At 38.8% G+C, this 10,730-nt stretch overlaps 1 protein-coding gene across 1 annotated transcript; it reads right to left on the bottom strand.

Annotated features, from left to right (window-relative positions):
* Positions 1-268: 268 nt before the first annotated feature.
* On the bottom strand, positions 269-10,687 carry LOC117292944 (kynurenine 3-monooxygenase-like). Its single transcript, XM_033775124.1, has 13 exons — positions 10,532-10,687; positions 8,367-8,436; positions 7,807-7,904; positions 7,184-7,273; positions 6,465-6,513; positions 6,232-6,319; positions 5,268-5,433; positions 4,507-4,764; positions 3,768-3,857; positions 3,468-3,525; positions 2,906-2,988; positions 2,308-2,469; positions 269-1,231 (listed from the first exon to the last, which is right to left on the bottom strand). Exons 1-13 carry the CDS (start codon positions 10,592-10,594, stop codon positions 1,124-1,126), a joined length of 1,383 nt encoding a protein of 460 aa, XP_033631015.1. The 5' UTR covers positions 10,595-10,687; the 3' UTR covers positions 269-1,123.
* Between the last annotated feature and the right edge of the window lie 43 nt (positions 10,688-10,730).

Below are 10,730 nucleotides of genomic sequence, written 5' to 3'. Positions count from 1 at the left end.
GTCCTAAGTTAGGACTATCTTTGTGAAATCGACCCCTGTGTTCTCCTCAAAGGGTCTATGTACTTTTGTAGGACAAAAAACACAATGTCCACAGATTTACACTAAACTTATACTTTCAGCATCCCTGAAAATATTACTTGCTGAGGTGCTGTACTTTTTGAGAAATGAGTAAAACAATGTCATGAAAATAATTTTCGTCTCAGTGATCATGAGACGAAAATTATTTTAGCATGTAAAAACGTATTTTCATAACATTGTTTTACTCATTTCTCAAAAACTACAGCACCTCAGCAACTAATATTTTAAGGTACGCTTTCTCCTATCTTTACCTTCAAACGGTTTAAGTTTAATGCAAATCTGTGGACATTGTGTTTTGTGTTACAAAAAGTACCCATACCCTTTAAGGCACTCCAGCCTACATAGCTGAAAAGACTGCTTGGCAAATTTCTTTGCTAAGCATAAAGAGACTGGGGCCCCAGTTGCAACTTGGGTATCCAGTTTCTGTTGAGCAGTACTTGTCTGTGCTTAGCAAGTTTTTATACTTACAAGCTTTATGAAACTGGGCCCTGATTGGCTGGAGTGAGATCCAGTTGCCATGGTCATTCCTTCTAATTAATTATAAGGCACACACAAGGAAACCCATTTTCCCAAGAAAGTTTCTTTACTGTTGTTCTTATGTAGGCAGTAAAGTAATAAACATCTGTATTTACAAACTCCAATCAACATAATTGTGTTGCCCTTTTTGCTTCTTTTTAATCAGTGTGTAACGGCACTGGACACCTTCAGTAATTGTCAAAGACCATTAATATCACTTGGTGTATCCCAACCATATGCATACAAAAACAAACCTGAGAAATGTTTGACTCAATTGATCATCAAAACAACCCCAAAAACTCCTGCAACATCCCCAGGGATGTATTCCACAGAATTAAGAGAATCATATACCATGTGGAAAGGGCTTCAACCATTTCTTTGCCATTTATTGTCAGAAACTCCACATTGTGGATACAAATAGTATTAACTCTTGTTCAGTTTTCAACAAGGCATTTAGCTGAGAAGTAGCATGCCAGATTTATTGTATCAGCCTCTTTTATAATCACCTCAACATGATTCCAAGAAGTACTCATTTTCTTAACCAGCTGAATGTGCTTGGTTTGAAGTAACTCAACATGAAGACTCCGATGCTGGCAGCTGGAACGCACATCAGGTAAAACAATGTTTTCTCAACAAACTGTGGAGGGCAATAAAAATGGTAAAATTTAAACTAGAGCCCCTTTAAGACAAAGACAAACAGAAATTATAAGAAGACAAACAATAATTTGCAACAACAGATCTGGCAACTGGGACATTATATCATTGCGGTACCCGCTGCCAAAACATAGGGTTCGAACTGCCTCTAGCTACCGGGCAATCTCGATAGTCTAGTTGGTAAGACACTGCCCTAGAGTTACAAGGGTCGTGGGTTCGAATCCCATCCGAGTAATATGCCTGTGATGTTTTCAACAGGACTTTGGAAAGTACTGAGTATACAGTGCTAACAAACATTGGTGTATATGGGTAAAAATCATTAAATTGATAACTGGGACATTCCAATTAGAGACTGTCTTAGAGCAACCAAATTATGAAATTCACAACCAAATCCAAGTCCTACAATATAAGATTTTAGAGACTACAGAACACAGTTCTTCACACATCCAAGATATTTTGTCTGATCCATTCAGCCAATCCGAAATTAAAAAGCAAAAACAAACCCCAACATTGAGTACTATGTAGGCAGAATTTACCCCTCCCATAAAAAAGGATGAAAGTGTCAAAAGAGGCTGAATTCGGACATGTTACATTCACATTTATACATAGTATGCCTTAGAATTTTTGAAATGGAAAAAATACTCTCAGTTTACCCAGAAATTTCAATATACAAAAAAAAAACAATATTGTTTTGAGTTTCCGTTTTGCCATTAGCCTTTTTGAGAAATGGTGGACACTATTGACCCCAATAGCCTCGCTCACCATGTTTGTGGGCAGTTAGGTTTACGTGTATTAACGCAGCGTCGCCTAAAATGCACACTTTACTGCATAACGCCCAGCATAGAGTTATATATGAAAACGCACAGTGAAATTGCCCACCAGTATGGCGCATTTAAGATTTTTCTGCTGATAAATCGGGTGATATGGGTCAATAGGAGTGCACTGTTTGGTTTGGGTGTGCATGCATTTATCCAAGCCTAATAGGGTTGTAGCATTGTGTCCGTCATATCTCAAAAAGGCTTTATGGATGGGCCACTCTATAAAGTTCAAAAACTTTACCTTATCTTGTCTTTTCCACTGTTGTATGACAGAATGATATCGTATGCGACTGAATGTCACCATAGTGTATAATGGAATGTACTTCTTCGGCATCAGCCAGTTTAAAAATTTATCCACTTTCTTCTTGTACAGGAACCACCTGGAGTTCACGAGGGATCTCATCTGTAAATGCAGAAAGGGAAGTTCATATCATTAGTAATTGTTCTTTTTGTGCTTACTATACCATTTCCATTGCATAGCGCTGTAAACCCGTAAGCACAGAGAGGCGTGCTAACCTCCTGTCTGGTGCTTACTGCACAAAAAGACATGAGTCACAATGCAAACCGTTGGTGAAAGCGCAATATGGTTGCCTGATTTTTCTGCTAACCTGTGAAATACAATTGCACCTTATCAAATTTTGAAGGGGACGGAAATAAAATGAAACAAAAGTTAAATTACATATTGTGGTTCTTTTCAATAGGAATGTGTTTTTCTCCTCACAAGGTCAACCAGACAAGATGCAATCAATGTTTGGAAAAATTTTAAAGACAAAAAAAAGAATCGCAAATTGAAAAAGTCTTTGGTGGTTCATAAAAAGTTTGATGTTTACTCGCCTTACCTCAACATAATTATACATGGCTAGATCACACATGGCTTGAGCGTCAGGAGCTCTTTGTTCACTGAATGCAGGGAGTACTTTAGCTGGGGGGAAAATGAGACAGGTGGTTTTAAATATGGTGTGCAGAGAAATCAATAAATCAAGTTCTGGTGGCTTTAGTCATCGGCGTGTGGGCTGTTGCACTTCAGTCTGTAACGGCTAACAGACGGTATGATCTTGCATTCCTCCACCTCTTGTAGTTATGGTAATGAGCATGATATACTTGTTATGAGCCCTATATATGGAGGGCTCGAGGAGCTAGCATGGTGCATGGTTCGGGCTTCTACTGGGGCTATGTTTAGCAAGCAAAACTATCGCATATAGCCTTGATATCAAAGCTACCCCTCAACCGAGATCAAATGGTACCTGTGAGTACAGAGAATGGTTTCTATATTAGCTTGGCAGCATAAGCTTAGGCTGTTTACTCCCAAGGGAGGTGATCTGATCTAAGCATGGAGCTATAAGGAATTGTGTAAATGGCCAAATCCATGACTCTAAAAAGAGGAAAAAGTTACTTCCTTACCAAAATCGTTGTTATATTTCTCCAACAACTCTTCCAGTACAACGCAGTCCTCGAATCCCTGATCCACAAAAACAGATAAGCAAAACTTTAATTGGTGGACATTAGTTTTAAATGTACAAAAAAGAAAAAGAAAGAAGACAGCAATATAAAAGGTAGATTGTAATCGCCAACAGAATCACATAGGAAGACATAAGACATAAGAAAACTTTATTGATCTCCAAAAGAAAAAAATTGCATTGCTCACACAAGTTTTTAAAAAACAACCCAAATATTAAAATTTCTTTGAGTTTCAAAACTTACACAGTTCATTCCTTGTCCATAAAAGGGCACCATAGCGTGGGCTGCATCTCCCATTATCAGAACTCTGTCCTTGTAGTTATAATGGGAACACTGTTAAGAAGGTAAAGAAGAGTTAATCCATTAAATAAATCCGAGTGAAGTAATTTATTTATTTATTTGAATGTCCAAGTACAAGAAGGTAGATGTGCAACTTTGTTAAAAAAAAAAAAAAGAGAGTAAACTTTGTGCGAAGTTTGTTCACACTATTTCTTTTCGTTTTATTGCTTCTTTTCTTCAAATGGGACATGAAGCCCTGTGTGTCCTGTGTGTTGTGTGTATAGACGATGTGACCTATGTTTACATAAAAACTGCCCTCTGTTGAAAAAACACTGTATACGTCATGTTTCGCTGAGCAAAAAGACATAAGATTGCACGCTCTTTCTAGCTGACTGCCACAACACAAAGGTTTTCCCCGGCGGTATGCGCGCGAATCATGTTATGGTTTTCGTGTGACGTCAGAGGTCACATCGTCTATAAAAGAACCCATTAAAACACGTATTGCCAAGTGAAGATTTTTTTCCAAATTGTTTCTGGCAGTGGCTGCCGAGTGCGCCCTAAGCCCCCAAATGGGTTTCATAATTCATTAACTTCAAAACCTGTCTGTAAAAGTGTGTCTCTGTGTTCTTATACATGTAAGACTACAATATTATTATGATTACTGTTATGTCTTAGGTTCTCCGAGACATTGATAAGTGCTCACTTTGATCGACACCATCGGTAACCCACGATTCTTCAGAAAGGTTTCTTGTATCTCCTCTTCTCCTATGAGGGGGATGGCATCAGGAAAATACTTTCTAAAGAAATCTAACCCAGCCGTCTCTCCTTCGTTCTTGATCTGATCGAACTGTGCGAATGGCATGAACAGCGTGCATGTGAACGAGGCATCCATGTTGGGCAGTGCTATCATCATGAATTCATCCCTCGGCCAGATATGAAGGTAGTTTATTCTGGTGGCAAACTATTAACAGAGAGAGCAAAGAGAAGACTAATCTGAACACAGCATAAGATCAAAGTTCTAAAAACTGCTTAGCAGCGAGTGATATTTATTTTGGTTTTTCCCTTACACAAATGTGTGCAAGCACTGTATACTCGGTACTTTCCCGAGTTCTGTGAACAAAAATCACAGGCATGTTACTCGGGTGGGATTCAAGCATGCGACCTTTGAACTCGAGATAAGTGTTTGACCAACTAGACAACTGAGATTGTCCGGTAGCCAGAGGCAGTTTGAATCTATATTCTATATTTTAGCAGAAAGTGATCAGCTAAGCAAAAACATTATCAGCGAACGGGGGCTCCATTTTCACAGATATGCTTTTAAGCAGAAATTATTGCTTGAAAAATGTCTGATGAAGCAAGGTATTGTTACACACCAGGAAACAAATTTAATAGCATAAAGTCACTGCGAACTATTCAACCAAGTTGACCTGTAATTGACATTTCAATGAGGTTTTCTTAGTTTACCTTGCCTTCTTTGGGTGGTATACACAGCTCCATATACCCATGGGGTATGTATTCTTGGCTATAACTCATACGTCCAAGTCGAATCATCTGTTTCCGGATGGCGGAGTAAGCGCCATCACAGCCGATGATCAAATCTGGCTGCACTGTCATCTCGGACCCATCCTCTCTAGAGATGTGATACACAAACAGAGGTATGAGAATAACCAAGTACGGTTTAGGATGACACCGTGTAAAAATCTCTTTTGAGAGTAGTGGTGGCTCTGAGAAGAGCCGGTGTGTACTGCTCTAACTATACAAACCGGCTTAAAGCCACTACTACTTACAAAAGAGATGTTTACTTTCTGTCACCGCAAATCTTGCTAACTTGGTATTTTCCACATGTATAGCTTTAAGTCTTATCTTAGGAAAACAACCCTGACTGGCCGTTTGCCCATTAACATTGTTAATGATACCTAATTTTGTTCACTTGCTAAAATGTTAGAATACTCGAAAACCACTACCACCCTTTAAGGCAAGAACCGTATGAATGTAGATGTATACAATCACACTAACTGTACAAATTTAATTTCAAAAGGTGGTAGTCTTTTGAAGACATCTCCGAAAAATCCGGAGCAAATTAGTCCATGCAGGAAGAATAATCCACAATCTGAAGAAATTCACAACATGAGAAGCTTTACTCCGGTAATGCTTCTAGGTTTCATATTTTGGGGGTATAAAAGATGATATTTTCTCCATAACTACACTACTTCGAAGTGACATGTTTCTCAAAATGCTTTATACTATCCAAAGCTGCTGTAGGCTACAAACTAAAAGTTTTCATTGCCATAAATTTTAAGAGTGATTATCAAACACAATACAGAATTCAACTTTGAAGCCACCTTTAGCAGAAATAGGGCTCTCACATGGCATCAAAAACAATGTTTTGTATTTCACTGGGGCAAACAAAGAAAAAACAAACAATTACTTCTTGAACACAAGCGTTCCTTTGTCCAAATTAGCCTGGAGTAGCTTGTGGGAGAAGTGGAGTTGAATGTTGGGATACTTTTCAGCCTCTAAATAAAAAAACACAAAAATAATCAAACAGAGAATAAATTTGCATTTTGAACAGATTTGAAATTGTGGTTTTTAGTAATTTTTCAAAAGAGTTTGTATATCTGAACATCATGTACAAAATAAATAGGAAGAAAAATGTCAAACCTGTTAGAAGTGTTTCATTTAAGAGCCGCCGATCCACAGACAAGATGAACTGTATTGAAAGGAAAAATCCTGAAAACAGTAACTGCTCTCAACTTGATTAAAAAAAAAATCATGACAAATATAGAAACTGTTGCAAACTGCATACAAACCAAAATGGCCTATGGTATAAATTCTGACAATCTTTTTGTTTAACACTTTGTCAAGATGGTCTGGGGTCGCCCATGAGTGTCAGGGTGATCCTGTTTCCTTAAACAAGTGTTTATGTATACACCTCTTATTGTAAATGTAATGTGTTTTTATCTTCTCCCTTTTTGAAGGTTTTGTTGAAACAAATAAATAAAACAACTAAAACTATTGTTATTAGATTTGTTATTTTATGCATATATTGGGATACACCAAGTTAGAATACTGGTCTTTGACGTTACCAAACCATAATTGGTGAATAACAACTTTATCGCTCTGTGTGACACACACCATGATATTCATCCGACTGCATGTAGGTTAGTGCCCGAGTCAAGGGGTAAGTCTATAACATATTGGTTTGAATATGGTTGGAAGAAACCAGAAACTAATAGGAAATAGTAAAAAAATACTTCGTTCCTTTAGATATGTTTCCTTTGCAGGCACACTTGAATTAACAAACGAGATGGTATTGTTTCCTAGTTGTCTAGAGAAAACAAAGCACTATAATTGGGCAAAAACTTCTCCATTGTTCTAACCTGGCCCTCTTTGCCATAGGGTTGAGATGAAAGTTTGCCAGACAAACTGTGGATTAACCGGGCATTCATTGGTATTCCATCACGCACAGTCTGTTAAGAAAACAAACATTGTTTTTGTTTTACAATTTTCATAACGTTTAGAAACTTGCTCGGTAGCTAGAGGCAGTTCAAATCCCATATTTTAGCAGCGGGTACCGCGCTGATTTAATAGATGGAAATTTGCAGCAGAAATAAAAAATATTAATATGTAAGCACTATTCACTTGGTACTTTCCCGAGCTCTGTAAGACAACAATCACAGATATATTACTCAGGATGGATTCGAACCTATGACCTTTGCAATTCTAGAGCAGTGTCTCACCAACAGGTTTCCTAGTCTTAGCTAGGTCTTACCTAGGATTCAAAATGCCTCTAGCTACCGGGCAATCTCGGTAGTCCAGTTTTTCACAGACACTGCTCTAAAAATGCAAAGGTCATGGGTTTAAGTGGAAAGTACTCGGGAAAGTACCGAGTACACAGTGCTAACACACAGCGGTGTATATGGGTAAAAATCAAAATTTAATTAATTTATAAACTTGTCATTATTGTAAATCTATGTAAATTTGTCTTAATAGATATTCATACCTGCTCTTCCAATCCAACCAATTGCAATGCAGCTCTCCCTCTGACAGACAGTGCCAGGTTAATGCTTCGTCCACTCACATGTTCCAAAGTGCGAATATCTGATGAAGCATGCAAATTCATCCAAACAACAGTAAGACAATGAGATTTAGGCAGTTGCATGGTGATGTATCAATATTTATTTGGTTTGTGGTAACACCATGTATATATCTAACTGCCAGGTAGATTATGTTCTTTTGAGAACTTTTCTTGCTTTACTTTCTACTTCCGTGGAGTAGATTTGTTGGGTATTCGAGAGACTTCTCATTTCTGAAAAGACATGTCCTGACTTTTAACTTTTTAAGTAGGCCTATGTTTCACAGCTACAGTTCTCCCTATTATAACAATTTAATGGAGCTAGCAAACAAAAGAACAATGTGCTTTACTCAGAGTGCTGGGTAAAAATTGTGAGTGCTGGAAATTTTTACCCAGGCCACACAGCATCGCCCACTGTTGCCACAACAGTCTTATTCAGTGTGTTGTGGAACACATAGGATTGTTTTGACCCTGTTATAGTAATATACCTTCTCTTGCTTCATACAGCTCCACATTGAATCCACGCTTTGCCAACAGAATAGCTTCAAGAGATCCAACCTGTCAGGAAATTATAATAAAAATAGATAAATAAAATGAAAATGTTAATGCAAATGAAATAACAAATAAATTAAACAATTAAATTACAATTACAATCAATGAATGGTTTTGTATGATACCAATTATAGGCCTTTATGAATAAATGAACAAAATAAAAATGCAACAGTCAGGCTGTTTCCAAGGTCTAAAAACAGTCTGTTTAATTGGGAAGTAACATCCCTTTTCTGCACCTCTGTTGACCCTTATACACATTTTTAAAATAGTGGATTTTTGTTTTTTTTTCTCACAAAGTTATCCAAGGGTTACTCTATTTAATTGGGAGAAAACAGAGCATCGGTGTCATGAATATGTTGTTGGCCTCTCAAAATATTCTATACTGGATAGATTTGAGAGCAAAATGAAAGGGGCACAGTGTAAATATTTTGCCTAAAATTAGCCCAGGTTGGACTCCTTTGTTGCATGTAACGCGACGGAGTGGCACTGACTGACGTCCTACCAGGGCTAGCCTAAAACGTGACCCGTGTTTTTTTTTTAATTCTTTTTTTTGTATGCCTGTCGCCAGACACACAAGGCCTGAAGGCCACTTCAAGATGTGGGCTACAATTTTTTTTTTCCAGAGGCCATTGCCACCTACTCCTAAGGCTGAAACAGGTTTACCCCTTTTACAGTCCATACAGATGTAGGCTTGGGTATCATCAGTCCGAAGCCTGGCCGGTAGCATAGAAAGCACTACCTCCCTAATTTTACATAGCAAGTGTCACAACCGGGATTCGAACCCACACTCTGCTGGTCAAACACCAGAGCTTGAATCCGGCGCTCTTAACCACTCGGCCATGACTTCCAACTTGAAATAGGCCCATTTGGATGGTGGTTTAGGAATTTTTTTCAAGATTGATGCTCAGACATTAGTATAGAGAGGAGGGGGGGGGGGGATACTTCTTTTTCGTTTGTTATAAAATAAAATAGTGATGAATCCCATTTACTTAAATGAGAGTAAAAATGAGTAAAAATGAGGTAAAAAGTGGTGGCACTGTCAGGATACAGAAAGTTTTCCCTAAAAAGTTCCAGAAACTATAAAGGCTCCCTCTGCTCTGCTCTGCTCACGGGGAGCCTTGTAGGCTTAGGCTTGTGTCTAGTGACTAGAGTAGAACTAAGTAGAAGTAGGGCTAGGGGGGGGGGAGGGGTGGGGCTACCACAGACGGTGCGGCCCCATTGCACAGTCAACACTACAGAGACAGTGACACACAAGCGTTGACACTCACTGGCACGTATGGAAGTGATACAGACATGAGATCTCCACGTGTGGCAGGAGATTTTTTACCCCTCCCCCATCCCAGTGATTCTCTCTCTCCCCCCCCCCCCAGCTCACCTTGTTGAGCTGTTAATAGCTTTCTTTTTATACAGTCTCATGACAGTCTACCAATGGTTTAAAGAGAGCTATTTACAGCTCAATACCCCCCCCCCCCCCCACCAATCTATGCATGGGCATGGGGAACAGTACTCCTAGCACTATTCGTTCGGCTATCGTACGATAGCCGAACGAACCATAGTTCTAGGTAGGAGGAGCAGGGGAACAGTATATTTCTCGTGACATTTTGACAATACCAGCGGGTATTGTAAAAAGGTCACTCACGAGTCACGGGAGAGAAACAAATTGCGTTGTCAGTAGTAACACTAACAGACATGCGCAGCTGCAATTGCGAATATAGGCTTTTCACAAACCTCTGATTTGAATCTCCGGGTGACAGATTTCCCTATCATGACACCGGCATGTAACATTGGTGTACCTCCGATGCTCATAGACCCAGTGACTGGGGCACTTCCTTTTTTCGATGTTTTGACATTATCGGTCATTTAGACTGACCGATAATGTCAAAATTTCGAAAAAAGGAATCTAGCGCCCCAGGCCCAGTCACTGGGTCTAGCTCATACATACCTTTCTCTCTGTGTGCATTCAACATCACCAATCATCCATCAACTTTTCAGCAAACAAGAGTCAAGAATAAAATTAATAGAAAAGCCTAAATTCCCTAATATAAAAAAGTGATCGAAATATTGTTATGTATTGTCATTTACAATCAGCTATAGTACATACCAAACCTCCCCCGACAACAGCGACATTTAGAGCAGACGACGAATTCATATCGGTGCTACCCATAATTATATAATGATGATAATAATCATCGCTACGTCTACCACACACTGGTTATTAATTACACGTTTCATAACCATCATCATCACACAACATGCATTGAGATCGAGCTTCTTTAATACAGTCAAAGGAGGGCGCCCTT

Source organism: Asterias rubens, chromosome 7 (assembly GCF_902459465.1).
Source record: "Asterias rubens chromosome 7, eAstRub1.3, whole genome shotgun sequence".
NCBI lineage: Eukaryota > Metazoa > Echinodermata > Asteroidea > Forcipulatida > Asteriidae > Asterias > Asterias rubens.
Note: the sequence above shows the minus strand (reverse complement) of the source record. Positions and strands in the feature narration are given on the sequence as shown.

Coding starts and splice junctions, on each gene's coding strand:
- LOC117292944 (XM_033775124.1), bottom strand. CDS start 10,594: ATGGGTAGCACCGATATGAATTCGTCGTCTGCTCTAAATGTCGCTGTT. Junction 6,514..7,183: donor CCTATGGCAAAGAGGGCCAG/GTTAGAACAATG, acceptor CTTTCAATACAG/TTCATCTTGTCTGTGGATCG. Junction 3,858..4,506: donor TACCGATGGTGTCGATCAAA/GTGAGCACTTAT, acceptor CCTTCTTAACAG/TGTTCCCATTATAACTACAA.